This window comes from Podarcis gaigeae (assembly GCF_964106915.1).
Source record: "Podarcis gaigeae genome assembly, chromosome: 1".
NCBI classification, from domain to species: domain Eukaryota; kingdom Metazoa; phylum Chordata; class Lepidosauria; order Squamata; family Lacertidae; genus Podarcis; species Podarcis gaigeae.
Window position 1 is genome coordinate 106917312 of NC_139678.1, and position 19087 is coordinate 106936398.

At 40.0% G+C, this 19087-nt stretch overlaps 1 protein-coding gene across 4 annotated transcripts in view; it reads right to left on the bottom strand.

The window, feature by feature from the left end:
- Positions 1-19087, bottom strand: part of RBMS1 (RNA binding motif single stranded interacting protein 1) — a 118334-nt gene that overhangs the window by 16312 nt on the left and 82935 nt on the right. For all 4 annotated transcript variants that reach the window (XM_083711126.1, XM_083711127.1, XM_083711125.1 and 1 more), the window contains exons 3-6: positions 18971-19029; positions 15250-15341; positions 5995-6152; positions 4597-4676 (exon numbers count right to left, since the gene is read on the bottom strand). In XM_083711126.1, the coding sequence (XP_083567252.1) occupies positions 4597-4676; positions 5995-6152; positions 15250-15341; positions 18971-19029 (389 nt within the window). The remainder of the gene's footprint in view (positions 1-4596; positions 4677-5994; positions 6153-15249; positions 15342-18970; positions 19030-19087) is intronic.

The following is a 19087-nucleotide window of genomic DNA, read 5'->3' on the forward strand; positions in this document are numbered from 1 at the left end:
TGTTCCAAGGTGTGGTTTTGACAGCATTGTGAGTTGCACTTAAAATGGTAACTCACATTCTTATGTGCTGTTTGAATCAGCAATGTATACTTGGGCTTTCAAACAAATATTTGATGATGTTCCCCACTAAATGTGCCTGAGTAAAATTAGCAATCACAGGGTAAGAGGACAAGCCCTTTATGGATTGACTTTTCTCACAGTGGAAGGAATTTCCCCGCAAGGACCTGTAGTAGGAGCAGTGCCTCCACACTTGTTAATAAATGATCCACATAAGAAGTGAGGCAGACAAGTCTGCATATGGCACAGAATTATTCAGGGTGGTTAAAACCAGAAAGAGAGTGCAAAAAAAGGGATTGCAAGCGGTTCCAAAAGTGAATGTCTAAACTGAGTGAATGGGCATTAAAATGGCAAATGCGATTCAAGATAGGTAAGTGCAAGAAGGTGAGCACTGAAGCAAAAAATTTACTAACCCCACATTGATGGGGGTATGGGATGGTGGTGAATGATCAGGACAGGGATGAGGTTGTTCTTATTTATTATATTTGTTAATCACGTTTCTAACATTGATTGTGATGAATTAATTGTTCAATGAAAATGTCAAACCAGTGTGGCAGTTATGAAAAATGCTAATTCTATGTTAGGGATCATTTGAAAGGCATCGAAAAATAAAATTTGGCACTATTGTAATGCCTTTATTCAAATCTATGGTATAACTTCACCTGAAATACGGTGTACAATTTGGATCAGAAAGGATACTGTAGAGCTGGAAAAAGTGCAGAAAACGGAAAACCAAAATGGCTGCAACTGGGCTAGTCCCACTATGAGGAAAAGTTACAATATCTTTTTTGGAAGAGGCAGGGGAGGGAGTAAAGTGGGAAATGATACAGGCATTTAAAAAATCATGTACGCTATGGAGAAAGCAGGTACGAGCTACGTTTTTCTCCCACTCATACAGTATTAGGCCCCTGAGTCATCTAATGAAGATGACTGTTGGGATATTCAAGATGGAAAAAATGAAGCGCTTCTTCACACAGCACACAGTTAAAACTTATGGAATTTGCTACCATGAGCTAATGAAGGATAATGCAATGGCTGCTAGTCAAGTTGGAGGGAAAAGATTGAGGCAAAAATATCCTAGCTCCACATATACATGGATGATGGTGAGTGAGTGATGACTGATGGGGGAAGAATAGCAGGAGAGAGCCGTTGGGCTCCAATGCTTGCAGACTTCCCTTAGGCATCTGGTTGGCCTCTGAAGGAAACAGGATGTAATCCAAAACATCCGGAGAGCATCAGGTAGTGGAAGGCTGCTTTAATGTTACCTTGTAGCTACCACAGGCTGTGCCTAAGACTATGGCAGGAAGTGTAATCTTCAGAGTCAATCTGTTTGTGCGCTCTGAAGTTTTAACGTAGTGTTTCCACATACAAATTTACAAAAAAACCTACTAAAACTAAGTATGCGTGTATTTTTTTACCAGCTGGTCTAGTCTCCTTGAGTCTGTTTGCACAAGAATTTCCTGACCTGCTTCACACAATCCAGGAGGCCCGACCTCCTTTCTTATAAAACTATTTAGCTATTCCATTTTCAGTTCCAAACTCTCGTTATTTTAGCTAAGCTGCGCTATGACAGCATGCTTTTCTTAAACAGATGTTCCTCCTCCTCCCACACCTATTCCATTGCCATCTTCTGGATTCTCCGTCCATTACGACATTTCCCCCATCCAACTGAAATTTGCCAATTTACCCTAGTTTCTTGGCGTTGCAAACATTCTCATGCTGCAGATTATTCCTTGCCCTTTACCTGGGAAGAGCTTTGCTAATGGTGCGTCTCCTGAACTTGGAAGTGAAGCAATGCCTGCCTCTCTCACAAAGCCAAGAAACAAAGTGAAGGTCAAATCAGACAGATGACTGAAGACACACATAGGACTCCAGTAACATAACAAGGTCAGCTGAAGGCACATGTAATTATGAGGAAAGGAATGTGGTGTAGTGGGAAATGGCTTTGACGACCTGCTCTGAGAAGATGTTCATGCTGGGTAGCATACATTATGTGGTGGTCAGGGGAGATCCCGTAGGCCTCCATGTGGGATCACCTGCAAGAGCTAAGTCAACCACAAATAACCAACCATTCAAAATTATGCTGCAAGTTCTATAACATCTGGGAAAGTGCTATAGTTCAGTGGTAGAGCATTTGCTTTGCCTGCAGGGAAGTCCCAGGTTCAACCCTCGGTACCTTCAGTGCTTTGAAGCATTAGCCATGTCCCTCCGAATGGTGATACTAACCTCAACCCAGATTTGTCACTAAGTCTGCTGCTATTTGTATAGCTCCACCCAAATGGCCTCTAAAGGCAGCAGAGTCTGTTAAAGGTTAGTTCCTGTAACATGAGAACTGAGAGTTTCTTAGTAATGGTAGGAGTATGGCACAGCAAAGGTTAATTTACCTTGTCCCATCAAACTGTCTACAGTGGTACCTCGGGTTAAGTACTTAATTCGTTCCGGAGGTCCGTTCTTAACCTGAAACTGTTCTTAACCTGAAGCACCACTTTAGCTAATGGGGCCTCCTGCTGCTGCCACGCTGCCGGAGCACAATTTCTGTTCTCATCCTGAAGCAAAGTTCTTAACCTGAAGCACTATTTCTGGATTAGTGGAGTCTGTAACCTGAAGCGTATGTGACCTGAAGCGTATGTAACCTGAGGTACCACTGTCTGCTGGTCAGAGTCAGGCTGCTCAAAAGTGGCTGGTTGCTAAGTCAGCCCAGTTACCCAAACAACAGGTGTTTGGAGTAACATGGGAAAAGGAAGTATATTATCTTTCTCTTTTTTTGCACTGGGGGCATCCTGGGAAATTCTACATTGAAACACCATTTTGAAGAATGTGTGGCTACCACCCACATCAGAGGGGAGGGGGAGAGGGAGAGAAAAAAAACATGGGATATATAGTCTGAAGGTACATGAGGTCACGACCTTGCTGAAGTTCAGCCGGTCTGAGGATGGCCACTGCCTGGATGAACAAGCACCAGGGAATCACATGTATGCAGCCTTGGGCTCCATGATGAAACAAAGACAGGATATAAATGTAAGAAAAATAAATAAATGTGAATACCCTACCTTTGATTTCTTTCTTCACATGAATTCTGCCATGCATGCTACTATGTCTATTCTTTCTTATAGGACACAATTTTACTATCCCCAGAAAGTCAAAGAAAAGCACTATTTATTGTATAGTAAATTTCCTCTCTCACTCTGTTATTGTCTTCTGTCTTTCTGGTCATATTAATTTAGTCCTATCTAGCAATAATCTGCTACTCCCTGGCAGAGGCTGATAGTAAAAGGGTGTCAACTCTTGGCTTCAAAAGAGCCCATAATAAGAAGTGCAATCAATTATCATGAGCTGACAGCTTTCCATCATAAGATGGGTTGGGAGTCTCACAGCAGCAAATGAATAAATTAAGCTGCATTAGGAGAACACCTCATGGACCTTTTTTGTTTACTTGCTAATTTTTTTGCACCAGAAAGGCGCAAGTTAATTTAGACAGGAAGAGGGGGATCTAAAATTATCATCTTCATTTGGTATTTGGGTATCAGGTTTTCTCATCGAGGTTCATTCACCTTCAGCGCTATTGAACAAGCTTGCAAAGCCACAGGAAAAAGGGGACTAATTAAAAATAGAAGCCTTATTTGTTCCCCTCCCTGCACACCTTATCTAGAACTATTTACAGCTGTTGGGAGGACCTGTGCCCGAAGCTTCAGAGCAATCCTTGTAAAGCAGCAGAATGCTACAATACTCAGAGTAGCAATGGCCTATATTCAGGGTCTTCAGTGTCCAGACTCACATGGTTTTCCAGAAAATGGGATAATGCTTGACTACAAACACAGTAGTTGGATCACTGGAGTCAGTGGCGTAGCGTGGGTTGTCAGCACCCGGGGCACGGCAAGTAATTTGCAACCCCTAACCCGTGGATTTGCGCCCCCTGACCCTAACCCCCAGATGTTGCGCCCGGTGCGGCCGGTCCCCCCTGCACCCCCCACGCTACGCCACTGACTGGAGTCAACAGCACCCTTAATCTCTCTGCCCATACTCAGCAGCAGACTGGAGCTGTGTAATACAAATTCAGAGAGCTACCTTCCCTTGTCAGAGTTACAGTATTCTCAGAGCTTCTCCTATTATATGCAAACCTCTATAATGTAAAGAAAATGCTGCTGTGATCACAGAAATACTACCAGCTATGCCCACTTGCTCAGTTCACAAGTTGCATGTGTCCTCATGAAAGCATTCCGGCAATGATGACTTGGATGGTCAAGTAAAGGTGTGTGAATTTGTATTGGGTCTAGAAGCCCACTAGCCCACAGGGGAAGGACTCAAGGGAAAGGTAAGAAAGAAGAGATGTTTCTGCATTCCTGAAATTTCTTCCTCGACCCCCCCAAGGGCCTGAACAGCACAGAGTGTCCTTCTTCAGGGCTCCAGACAGTATGTAACGGGGATATTGTAGTGCTGTTCACGCTCCTTTTAGAGGTGGTGTTATGCAGGTGCAGCTTGCATAATCTAGTTACAGGAATCATTAGATTGTAAAATTTTCAGAAGAATACTTAGACCTACCTGAAACTCCTGGGGGTGTTTTAATAAATTTCCCATTAAAATGAGCAATTACTGCTTCACATTTTTCTGTCGATTCCATCCTGTGTAAAAGACAAAAAAAGAGATAACTGTGTAATATTGACTTGCACATGTTTTGCTTTCTTATTAGGTCACAATGACAAAGCCTCCAGCCCAGTCCAGTCGTAATGACAAAACAAGGCTTGGGCAGTATGTGGATAAACATATGACTTGTGCACTCCCTCCATCCCTTTGTGCACTGTGATGTCTTTCCTCATGGCTTGCTGGCCATTGTTTGCCAACACATGCAAAGCAGGCCAACTGCAGTTTTCTGACAAAAAGGGAGGCAGTGAATCTTAGTAGATGAACCCAAAGCTTGTTCCTGTAGTGCCAAACCAGGGAGAGAGGCCATAGTTCAGTGGTATAACACGTGCTTTGAATGTAGTGTGTTTCTGGTTCACTTCCCAGAATTTATGGCTGGAAAATCTCCTTGAGAGATGCTATTGGTCAATATTGAGATGGATGGACCAGTGATCTGACTCATTATAAAGAAGCTTCCTATGGTTTGGAATTATGTCTGTGTCCATATCTGTCTATCTCACTGTCTCTCCCCGGCTCGTCCTACAAGCTCTATGCAGTGGTTGCACATTTTTGTATGTGTGCGAGAAGGATGCTTTAATTGTGTGTTTTGAAAAAATAAATTTGGGGTAAGATTTATGCTTCCCCCCAATCATCGTTCCACTATTAAAGACTGAAAGTAAACATTCAAATGGCAGTGTTTTTCTCATTGCACATTGGAACTATCTAAAAAGCAAATTCAACTTGTCTTGGGTATGAATACAGTTTTCCTTATTTAGTCTAACAGGTTTCTTGTGTGTAATTACTAATCGAATTCAACTTTGTATATTACCTTTGTATGGATATGGCAATACTGGGTAATTATTTCTGAGTACTCATTGTGTAAGAACCCTTAAAATAACTGAGCCAATTAAAAACATGCAAAGAATAAGACAGCAATATTAGGATTGGAATAGAAGGCAACTAACAACTTGTTTGATTTTAGTTTAATACTGTATTGTCTAATAAGTCAATATTGCCCTTGTGTCAGTCGTGTCCCATCTTTTAATTGCAAGAGAGCAATAAAATTCAAATTGCACCTTAAAGCAAAGGTGGTGTGAAAACCCATTAGTTACAGTACTAATAGGTGCATGCCATGCATCCTTGATTATTATTAGACCCATCAATATTTTGGTTAAATGATCAGTCCTACCATCTTTGTTTTGAGTTTCTTGTCATGGTAAGATACTGTTTTCCATTGCTAAGCACCTTCATTTTACTTTAACTATAATTGTTCTGAAGATACTATTCATGAAGCGATATAAAAGACAGCTACCATCGTACCTTGCAAAGCCAACCCCACGACTTGTGCCATTGGAATCACGAAGTATTCTTGTAGAGATAACTTGCCCAAAAGGTTTCAGCATATTCTCCAGCTCTTGTTCATCCATTGAAAGTGGCAAATTGGAAATATATAGATTAGTTGGATCCTGCTCTTGTTGCTGAAAAAAAAAGCAATAAAAATAATAATATTACTTTTCAGAAGAATATTGGAAATTTTGAACATAAAATTGTACCCATGAGACTTACTTTGCTGAGAAAGTCTCCACAATAAAGTGGTGCCAACAGTAGTCGAAGCTAAATGTGTAATTTTGAAGTCACTGAATAGCAGTCTCTCAAGACTTCCCTAGGAGATCAATGAAACTAGAGAAATGGCTGTGGCCAAAATGTATGATTACATCTATTCATCGTTACTATCATTCACAGAATAAGCTCTTCCTTCTTCTGACAACATAAGCCATTATCATCTCTAGAATTACATTCATGGGAAAATAAATAGATAAAAAGGAATGTATTTGCTGCACAATGGAAGGGCTTTTGCCATGCTGGATCCTGCATCCCTGAAAAAATTGTCCCAATTTTAATCAGTTAGCTAAGATGATTCACATGAAAGTCTACAACAGATCACAAGGCCTATTTCAAAAGTTCTGAAGAATAAAGTGGCTTTGCTCAGAGTTGGTCAAAAACCCGTGGCTTGGGTTCAAAGATTCTGATGTGCAAGTAGGAGACCCTTCTGCCCATAGGTTTTCTGTTGCCAATTTCCCCTCTAGAAATCCATCTCAGGACTCCTATCCAACCCCCTGAAGCTAGCGAGGACTGCTGTAGACAGAAAGGGAATCTGTATGTTTGCACTGGAGTATTTGGCTCTAACTTGTTTTACAAATCTTGTTCAAGTGAGCTTGAGATAAATCAGAGCATGTATGATCAGGAGCTCTTTTTCTGCCTCCTGAAGGCCTTCCATATTTATTCCTGAAGGCCTTTCTGCCTTCCATATTTATATACACTATCTCATTCTCTCTTTGACAGGGAAGACTAAGAAGTCGTTGGCTCTATTTTAACATTATATAAAGATGCAGATTATGAATAAACAGATGACATCAGAATAGTACAAACACCCCAAAGCAGTAACAAATTTAAAGTGAGGGCAACTTCCATGCATGATCAGGCTCTGAGAATCCATTTAGCAAAGACTCACGAGAAGCACATGCTTCTCAAAGGCGAGACAATGAAACTGAATATACAATACAAAATTATTCAGAAAGCATATGTGTCACCTCAGCAATTTGTAGCAGGTCCTAGCTAGTAAAAAGAAAGAAAGAATAACACAGCAATGCTTTTAGGTAGAGGATGCTTTTCGGCCTAACCAAAAAATACATCAGGCAGCAACACAGCAGTGGGCTTCTCCATGATGGCACCCACTTTATGCAATACAAAAGGCACCAACAGTGGTTTGTCTCAGTTACCTTTTAAATACCTTTTTTTTTTTTGATAAGCATTCCCAGATAATTGATACCAGCTTTTATTTCACCTTCCACACTGCATGGTGAATGTTTTATGATATTTTATAATACTGTTGTCCTGTTTCTGTAAAGATTTTTGAGATTATGTATCAAAATGTGCATGCTATGTTTCTGTTTTGAAGGGACTGCATTGTTTTATTGCATTTATTATAGTTATGTTTAATACCGCACCACGTTGAATAATAAATATAAGTAGTAAACTGGTCCTTGCAAAAGAAGAACTCCTGTGTTGGGCTTCCGCTAACAAAAAGCTTTCGAGTCTGTTGAATTCACTTATTTGCTTTTCCTCGAGCATATCAAAACAAGGCTGATTTTAAGTTAGTGTTCTTTTGTATGTATGCATGTTATTCTTCCTTAGGCACTCAAGGGATTAAGTATCTAATAAGCATAAAACTATGTTCAGCATTTATTAAGAAATGGGGACAGCCAGCCGTGAGCATCGGCTTGAGCAGGGCAGGGGTGGCAGATGGGGGTGGTGTGTTGGACAGAAGAGCAGTAACTGGAGGTCCTGCATGGTGTAAAACTCCCAGTCATCATCTGAAACTAATTAACAAAAACTCCCTGTGTGTAGAACTGTTCCTAACATGCAAGGGGGGGGGGGAGCCCCAACAACTTGGCAGCATGATAAAACATCTGTTTTTTCTTCCATTGCAAAGGGTCACGGCTAACAGACAGCCATTCAGAAAACATGTGACTGTATGGAAGACCCTTTTGGCAAAAGGGATTCGATCCTAGCTGGCCTGCCTTCCCATGGAAGCAGTGCTCATGTGTATTACTGAAGATGCACCCACAGTTAAATGTAAAACTATTCAGCTTCAGCTGCAGTGCTGTCAGTTACTGCTCTGACCCATTCAGCAAATGGGTTGAACTAGGCATCCATATATGGCTATATTTCTGGTCTGGAACAGCCACAAAAATGCATCAGTAAAAAAGAACTCCCAAGTCTACATTAGTAAGCTAATTATCAGGGTCCTCTCTCTAAAAAAAATAAAATAAATTAGCATGCTTATTGTTTTTGTTCATTGATCTCAAGGAACTATTTAAAGGTACTTTGTTACAATGAATGCTGTTGTAATGCTAACAGCACGGTTAATTGTTTAATCATATGGTTTTCGTCTTCACGCACATCCTGTTTTTCCTTTTAAAAAGTACATGAAGCATGAAGTTGAAATAATTGTGCTCCAAGACCGCTTAGAACACAGAGCTCACCCTTGAAATCACAATCTCTATAATTAGAAGTCCCCCTCCCGAACAAGTTGAAATACTAAGCCTCTTAAAAAAAAAAAAAATGGTTGTATTTATTTAGTTTGGAATGGTGCCTCGTGTTGCCTATATTGTGCAATAGGTGCACAAAATAGGGGAAAAGATCAGCAGAGGCAGAAAACATCATAATTACAACAAAATTCATATGTTGTAGAAATTTTTATGGATGAATTGCAGCCACTGTGGATATACCTCCATGGCCTTTGAGGTCTGTGGCTGAATCCTTCATTTATGTTCCCAAATTTGTAGAGCCAACTTGTAATATAAAGCTGGGCCTTTTTTTCTAGTTATCATGGAGTCTACATTATGTAATTCTCTGTCTGGGAACAGTGGCTATGTAGCCTCCTCTCATAGCTTCTGCTGATATATTGTCATGCTTAGAATAAAGCAATTGAAATTGATGGGTCTTATATTAGCCACAACTAACTTACTGATTTCAGTAGGTCTACTGTAAGCAAGGCTGGATCCGATCCAATCTGGCTGCTGTCATATAGGTGTCCCCCTCCTCCCACTTAATATTTTAAAAATTAACTGTTGCTTTAACAACTTTTGTTATGTTTTAATATACTTGCAAGCAGCTTTGCATTTTCTTTGCTCTGCAGAAAGGCTGTGACCCCCCCCCCCAGGAAGTTCCAGAAGATTAGTGGGGCTTATTGCAGATTTCCTTAAAAGACCATGTTAGTAGAAGCTCTCAGTATGCTGGGAGCACCAAAACAATATCCCAACACATCGGGACCACCATATGTATTTATCTAGCTCTCTTTGAAAGCTGGAGAGAGAAACAGGGAACACAGATCCATTATGTTCCTTGGGGATCACTTCCCAGTAAGTGGATATAGAACTGCAGCTTTAAACTAGTTAGAGAAAGGGGGAATTAAAACCAAAAACAAGAAACACACCTTGCATTATCTAGTCAAATATAAAAAATGCCAACAGAAGCATAGTTAACATTGTATGGCAACATTTTCAGTAGGCATGATTAATAATCCTTTCTGGTTCATAGAACTTGATTACATTGCAATGGCAGGGGAGAAAGTGCCATGTATATCATGGTTCAGTATGTTACTTGCTTCCCAACAAGGGATATATATAGGTAGTGAAGTGAAATGATGCTCATGTAACTCTTTCAAAAAATTGCCACCTGAGGAAAGATTGCGCCCCCATCCCCCAAATGATCTAAGTATTGCCGGAGGAAACATGTGTAGCAACCCACAATAATATGGTAGTCTTTGGCACATTAGTGCAACTATGACCAAATTATTCCTCAGCTTGCAACTCAGTGCTGACAATCACAATCTAGTACCTCATTCATTCATTCATTCATTCATTCACTGCATTCACATATGCCTTTCTGTGTGGGCACCCAAGGCAGCTTAAGATACTAAAGGACTAAAACAAAGTTAGCCCGATGGGAGGGGACAGTCCCACTGGAGCCGGCCCTAATGTTGTCTGTGCCTGCCTCCCTAGCCTCTTCTTCCTCCCCACAGGGCAGATAGTGCCGGAAGAGAAGTCTTAACCTCATAGAGCTTAGCACAAGATTCCTCGATTCAATTCCATCACGGAACTTTCAGCACTGCTACTAGAAAGCTTCACTGAAACAGAAAAATGGTGTGCCATTCATACTGGTCTTAAATCTATGTATGAACACAAAAGACAGTTTCTACTTCCTGATTATAGTGGCATTCAAACAAGACAAGCAGCGTGGCTGAAAGGGGCCTTTATTTTTCGCCAGACTATGGTTCCTAGAACATAGCTGAGCAAATCTGAAACAGCGTTTCTTTTCAATTCATGAAATGGAGACATTCCTAAGTGCCTTTTGGATAAGAGGACAACCCTTTGTATGAAGATGTTCAGGGCTTTGTTAAGAAAGCAATGCAATGAGACCTTTTAGAAGCTCCACGTGTATTCCACTAACCTTATCTGAGAGGACCACAAAAAGCCAAAAGCATTCATGGGGGGAAAATAAAAATAAATACTTTTCATTTTGTAAGAGGAACTCTCAATTAATTAAATCAATGGGCATATACTGTAGGCATGTATAGGTGTTCAGACCTCATTTTAACATTGCACTGAGCTCATAGAAATTAGGTGGAGTAGGCAAACTAACACAATCAACTTAAGAAGTACACTTGAGTTCACGTAATCCAAGAGACCAAGCAGTGGTCCAGAGTAAGTATGTTGTAAGAGACATCTCACTCTACTATCTATGGTGATGTTCTGGTGTTTAAGTAAATATAATTGTGTGTGTATGTCATGATATTAGAGTAATTAAGGTAAATGTGTAGGTAATTATGGTATTTAAATTAAGGTATGTGTTAGGCTGGGAGAAGGAGAGAGTTCTTGGAATGCTGGAAGTGAGTGGTGACTGAATAAGAGTTTGAGAGGGAGCCTCAACACTGGTGTGAGCCTGTTCAGAGAATAAGTTGAGTTTCAGACTGGGTGGTAGTTGGAGTGAGAACTGGAGGTGTTTAGAGTGTGTTTGGGTGGTGGTAGCAAGGGTTGGCATAATAGAATAGTATTAGTGCTACATAACCATTGCTTTATGTGTAACAAAGGGGAGGGAATAAAACATAACAGAAACCATACCCTTCTGTGCACTAAGTGATCACATAACTTCTGTTTTAATAAAATTACTGTATTGCACCACATGCCACTTATTTGGCTACATTACAGATGGGAAGGATGCAGGTACATTGTATGTGGGGTGGCAGTAAGATTAAAGGGAGTTTACAGAAAGCCATTCGAAGCCCAGCTCAGAGCTGTACCTTTTGCAAAGAGTGAGAAGGTGGTAGAGGGGATTAAGAAGATTAGTCCGTCAGGTGACAAAAGCAACATAAGAAGAGGACAAAAAATAACCATAAATGAAACTGCTAAGGGTCTCATAAGCAATTTATTTATAAAAGCAAACATACTGTATATTTTAAGATGATTACACAGCACACCCAGATATCAAGACACAGCATCAATAGCCCTTATTCAAAATAGGAAATGTTTTGTGGAAGAGCAAACACATTAAGATGTCATCTCCTGAACCCTTTCATTTATATAACAATGTTGTCAGCTGCCTAACTTTATAGCGCTAACCCCTTTAACCAGCCAACATAACGGTAAATAACGGTCCCTTGCATTACACAAAAAATTAAGCTTACCTATGGGCTAAAACTACATTTCCTTCTTGATGCAGGTTAGTAAACATAGTGCTCAGTCTACAGCAGACTAGATGCACAGGTTCTAGGCTAGTGTTCTCTGTGACATGTTATCTTTCTGTGTGAGATTTTCAAAATAAGCAAGCAAAGGAACATTGAAGCTTGTAAGCTTCTGTCTGCAATGGTTCAAACCATACACAGGTTTATACTCTCCATCAGACTAGGTCCAGGCCACTATATAATCTAGAAAATGTGGTCTCTGCATGCCTGAACCAGGATGACATCTCTAGTTAGCCAACTCTGCTATTCACATGTGAAGTACATTTCCCTGTCTCTCCCCTTTGCTGACTGAAACTCTGCTCATTCCAAATACTATGGAATTAGATGCTTATCACTCATCATATGTAATAAGGGTGATGAAATTATAGTCACATTGCCTTTTGAGTTTTATAAGTGGACCCCATCAGCACATACACATAGTTCAGAGCACTGTTGCCTTTTCAGATTTCTATCCTCTTGTATTTCCAACTTCCGTTTGAAATTTAAGAGCATAACCATGAACAAATTGCTGCTTTTAAAAGCATCACCACCCAAATTCACACAAAGAGGGCTCATTAACATTGGAGAGAAATGTGCACTATTTCCAGTTTTTGTTTTGTGTGTTCCTCTCACCCGTCACGTGCCTAGATATTAAATATTATGACACCACCATTAACACAGAGACCCACAGAACAGCCATAATGCAAGAAAGTCAAGTAAGAACAAGTGTGCATGCATGTGATAAAATGTGCATTAAGTAATAGACATATGGTTTTCATTTTGCTGTCCTGGAACTAATCCAAGGACATTTCAGGTTATTAGCTCCACTGTTCCTCAGTGGAGAATTTGGAAAAATATTGCCTAAGCTGAAAAAAGCCACCCTGGTTTATACATTACTCAAGAAGAAGCAGAACGGACAAGAAAGCTGTGCCAGATTTGTTTCATATTTAATCATTCTGAGGGGCTCTCACATTATTTAGTCACTTGAATATTTTAGAAAGTACTATGTTTTCAAACTTAAAAGGATAGACTTTAAAGAATGATAGCAATATATGTATGTGCAGAAGACCTGCATCACTCATAGTTTACAATAGTTCCTATTATTGACAGCTGCCTGTATTATAATCTGTCACAACTGGACAAAGATAAGGACCCAGGCAGCAAAAGACTGGAGGCTCAAAACATGGGAAATAGTAAATACAATAAAATTAACTAACCTTGTGGAAAGGTGGGATATGTCTATAATATATTAGTGCACCAGAGTACAGGAGTACATACTTTTCAGGATGTTGCAAGTCACTTAAGAAATTATATATATTCTGTTTAGGTAAACAGTATTGTTGGAATAGATTTGCTATTACAATGTGTTGGCAGCTGATGACCACGCATCCCAGAGAGTTTTGTTGCCTTTATATCCCTATCATTATATCTCTATCATTAATGTATCTCTTTTGTTGTAATTATATTTTGACTGACTTGTAGCTGGATAACAACAAGAGCAACGACCATACCAATGGCTCCCACTTGCTGGTCTTATGAAAGTTTGACATACAAATAAAGACTATTTGAACTGCTCTATTCTAACTCTGCAAAGATTCACACTCTTCAGTCATTTTCTACTTCTTTCATTTCATATGCCGTTAATGCAGAGAGGTAAGCACTGAATTACCATTGTAAGTAGGGAAGTATGCTTTAGAAAAATTAAGTGTTTTGCTGCTATAATCAAAACAAAATTTTCCAGGAAATGGCAGGGACTTTCTATTTAATGAAGTTCAGATTCTGAAGAAAGTTTATTCCTGCCCCCCGCTGTTCAGTTCTTTCCACAAGAGTGCTCGTTCTCCTAATTTATATGCATTCTGTTGGCAACCTTTGGCCTTTATAAAATAGCAACATTTGTAGCATTACTCAGGCTGACTTGAGTTTTATCAGATTACGATTCTTTTGGTGGCTGAAATGGCTGATTCTAGATCAGCAGAACCTGACAAAAATCCCGCAATTTATTTTTTAGTGAGTGAATCATGCCTGACATTTGGCTTCCTCCATCTCCAAAGCAAGCCATTTTTCTAGTCCAAGTTCCATGTGCTAGGCCACAGTATGTGATGGCTGGAGTTGCAACTATTTACAAGAATTTGCCACTCACTGGTTTTATTTGCAAGCATCTTCATATTGGAGTACTGAATGACCTCAGAACACTGGTTGTCATACTGTAGAGCTTGGTCTTTTGGTTCCTGATTAACTTGCATATTATGCGCATAACCAAGTCAACATACCTTTCTTTTAAGGGGAGTAAGAAGGGCGATGGGTAAATAGGCCTTAATGTGGACAATTGCACTTCCCCCCCAAAACATAAATACAGCATAAACAGCAGAGTTGAAAACTGTTGTGTTCCATCTTTTGAAAACAAGAAACAATGCATGTTTCATTGTCATAACAAGCTGCTGAGAATATGTGCCTGGTAGTGACATATTTTTTGTCTTGATGGTTAGCTTAGTAATACAAGTGGTACCTGCTGAGCATTTTGTCTTCATTGGGCTGTTTGGAGATTTCATCTTCCCTTACTTTTCTTCCTAAAGGTTTGTTGTTGCAACCTTGGGGTTTCCACTCCTCTACTGATAACCTCCTTTCTCTGCGTTGTTGTGCTGTTTTGGCTACATTCAGCGGCGTAGCGTGGGGGGTGCAGGGGGGCATCTGGGGGTTAGGGTTAGGGGGCGCAAATTACTTGCCTTGCCCCGGGTGCTGACAACCCACGCTACGCCACTGGCTACATTAATCAACAACACTCATGGCTGCAGACTGGAATTAGAGGGGAAGATTCCAGGCATGCTCTGTAAGGTAGCCAAAAGAGGTGACTACTTCCTGAGTAAAGTATTTAGTTTCTCTTCAAGTGACAAATTGTCATCGCTATAGATTTATGGTAACAAAATCTAACTACCCCAGGAGTAGTACTGTCAAAAGTCATCCTAGGTGATGGTTTAAGACCTTGCCCCATGAGCATGTTTTGTTTTTTTAAATGATGGAGGACTTCAAGTACACATGAGAATGTCCATTATGAGAAGGCATTGATGAGAGGGCATTGATTTCATGCCAGGAAGGATCCACTATCACCAGAGTGTAGAGCAGGGGTGAAGAATATGTGGCTCCCCAGGTGTTGCTGGACTATAACTCTTTTCTTATCCCCAGCCAATATGGTCTAGCAGTGAGGGATGATGGGAGTTAAAAAGTCCAACAATAACTGGAGGCCATAGGTTTCTGAGGTTACTCTCCGAATGATCCAAATGCATTTATCTTACCTTTGCCATCTGTGCTTGGACTCCAGTGGCCTTCAGAGCGGATACTGCTTTCTGAGCTGCGGCTGGACTGTCAAAGTCTACAAAACCATAACCTGGAATTTAAAACATCGCTTATTTATTGGGTAAGAAAAGCTGAAGTGTTCACTTCCTATTTCATCTGAAAGCTTAAGGGCAATGACTTATAACATGCATGTTTTATTTCATCCTCATAACCATCCCCTGAAAAATGAGGATGAGGAAATAGTGTCTATGAAAGCACACTCTGCATCGTTTTCCGGAGCTTCCAAAAGGCTTTTTTTTCTTTAACTGTTACTACTGCACAATTCACTAGAAAAGAGATGTTGTCTTAGTTTGAAACATTTCATATTGCAAAAAAACAAATATCTGAGACGTTTGTTTGGTTTTGGTTTTTTATTGGCACATGCTCCATTTACTGCCTATAATGATTCCTTGTTCAGTGCCATATATAAGGCTATCACTTGTAGCCTTTTACAAAAATTGTATATGCACATTATTTGTACATCTACTGAATATACAATATACAATGGGCATTCATCCATTAATGGTGATATCTCATCATGAAGAGAATGGCCAAATGTATTTAGCCCATATTTGTTGCTAACCCTTATCTGCACTGAAATATGACTGCAATACCACTAAATACTACAATCTGCTTATCCAGACTTTTTTTTTAAAAAACCATGCTATTCTTGGGTTGGTTCATACTTGCACCATGCCATGGTTCAATGCTTATGTTGGCAAGCTTCTGAGAGATTCAGCAAAGAGTAGGGTCTGCATGCTCCCCATCACCCACATGGCCAAGACTAGTTTGAAAGAACTATGGGTGAGCAACATGCTTGAACCAAGAATCCTGGTTTAAAACAAGCAACAGACTGTTACAACAAGCCAGCTTCATAAACCATGGTTTGAAGTTGGCTTATTTAGCAACTAATCATTGGTTGTTGTAAACTGGGGTGTAATACGAAGCGGATATTCTTTGAAACTAAAAGTAAATTAGGAAGATACAGCCATGCAGGAAGATGTGAAGAAGAGGATGTGTCTGAGCTCATTAAAGCTTGCTCATGGTTTTTAGTGCTTTGTGCAGACCAGCAGATTTTCACTACATGCAGTTAAATTAAAAGGAGGAATGCATGCTGTCTGCTTGGGTGGACACTCTCATCACAGTCATCCTAGATGGGAATCCAGAAATCTTTATTAAACCCAGCCAAGGAATAGATGGCAACTGGGAGTGCACCCATATACTAAATTAAAGAGATTGTTTTGCATCTTCTTATATGTTCTTTATTGATGATGGTCATAGTGGTAAAACAGAGGAGATTAAGCAGTCTTTTTGGTGGTGGCACACATAACCTTCCCTGAGCAATAAGGCATATGCCAATGCTAGTTCAGTTGCTGAATACCTTTTTATTTACTTTCGCCTTTGTTGTTACAAGTTTTAATTTATTTGGAATATAGATTGTGTTTGGATTTGGATTTTATTGTGCATTGTATTGCTTTTTACTGTGGTGCATTTCCCCAACTATCAGAAATGTTTGAAATTAAGTTTTTGATTAAAAGGGAGAAAGTAAACAAAGCCCTTTTTATATGCCTTGAATATGACATTTAAAGAAATGCAAAGCTTTACTTTGATATTTTTTTTAAAAAAATCACAGTAGATAGTATCCAACAAAGTAGATCTATTAGTGCAAAGATTTTCATTGGTTCAATGGAACTTTCTCTCCATATCTTCACCTAGGGTGACATTCCCAACTTTGTTCTGGAGCATTGCGGGAAGTCCCAGAACAGATTTAGGGAGTGCACAGGGATAAGAGTGGGAGGTGAATTTTCACTGTGCAGTCCAAAGTCCTTGTGCTTACAGAGATACTTCACTGGATACCCCCAATATTTAGAATATTTTATATATATATTCTAAACAAAATATGATATAATATATATTTAATATATTTAGATATTGTAAGTAAGATTACGTTTTATTCTCTTTCTTAAGAAAAATGAAGACACTATGTTGTTTCCACTGCAGTCGTAACCTTGGTTTTCGAACAGCTTAGTTCTCGAAAATTTTGGCTCCCAAATGCCACAAACCAGGAAGTGACTGTTCCTGCTTGCGAACTATTTTCAGAAGTTGAACGTCCAATGGGGCCTCTGTGGCTTCCGATTCTCTGCAGGAGCTTCCTACAGCCACTCAGAACCTGTGCTTTGGTTTTTGGAAGTTGAACGGACTTCCGGAACAGATTCCGTCCGACTTCCAAGGTACGACTGTAGTGGCCTTCTGCAAATGGAGTCTTTCCATTCGCAGAAGAGTCTTTGTTCTAGCATATGCCTTTGTTAATGAAAGAGAGAGACGGCTTGTGCAGCTTCTACCTTCCTTCTGCACTCATCTTCCACACTGTTCTGGATGGTCCCCACAACCTCCTGGGAAGAGACCCCTCACATGAAATGAGGGATTGCTGCACAGCAATTAAGTACAAAACAATCCAATAAAGAAGAAGGATAACATATGCCAACTGTAGTAAGCAGGACTCATTTGACTAGTATCAAAGGCCTGCGGAAGCTTGAGTAAGTAGAAGCTCACTACAGTTGCCTGCTGTATGTTGATGGGAAGGTCATTCCACAGGCTGGGGACCACCACGGAAAAGGTACTTTGTCATCCTAACACTGCAATCCTATACATGTTTATTCAGGTGAAGTCCCTGGGACAGTCCCACAAATGGGTATAGGACTGCAGCCTAATTCAGTTTAAGTAATTCCTGTTTTCAAACATTGGATACATCTGAGCATTAAGTTTAGCATCAGCATGAAAATAATGTGGACAAATCCAATTAACAGAATCTCTTTTGAGATTAAAATCCTCTGTACGTGTTCTGAAATAACTGGCTTTTTACCACTAGCCTTTGAGTAAAATGTTTGGGTTCGGTTAATGATGAGCTTTCACTTTCTTTGTTCTTGCTTGTCAACTTTGTCCCTAATCGCAGAGGGAGTCAATATTAGCCTTGCTACTTGGCAGATGCTTTCCTGTGCTTAAGAGTGGTGTTCCTCCCCTTTTGGAAAGAGGGGCTGCAACCTGATATGTCAGTGTTTGCCATTACGTTCCACCCACCACTCATTCTGTTAGGAAATGATCTAATCATAATTACACTGAAGGTCACCAAACTAAATTAATGCACCCGGTGTCTCAGAAAGAAGTTTATTGTTTCTCCCCCAGCTATAATTATGTCAGTGAAAATGAAACCCTTCCCCCCCCCCCGCTCCATTATATTCAAAAAGAAACAGAACACAAATACAATTAGAGGATTGGAACATGCAATTAAGAACTGCTTAACACTACTTCGTTCTAATTAATAAAGCCAATTTACACAATATGTAATCTTTTCAGATACTTTCTGCCGTCAAATGGTCCTTTGTAAAGAGTTCTGATCTCGGCAGGCTAAGGGGGGTGGTGGAAGCATTTCAAACCTCCCTTTCTTCTTTGAAGCTGAGGCTAAATGGCAAACAGTGCCATGCATGTTAAATTTGACTGAAGTCATCTGAAGTTTTGGCACCCTGTTTGTAGGGCTGGGTACATTCCAGATCTACTAGGGAACAAATGCTCCAGAGTAATGCATGGCAAGACCATTTGTGTGTGTGTGTGTGTGTGTGTTTTTAAAGCAAATTTTAAAGGATATTAAATCAAAAATTGAAAAAGAATTAACAAGGAACATACCTTTGCATTTGTTTGTCGTTTTATCCAGAATAGCTTTCGTAGACACAATTTTCCCATATCTAAATTTTTTTTTCATAAAAGGAAGAAAGCAGAAGTTACGCTTACAAAATTCCAGCA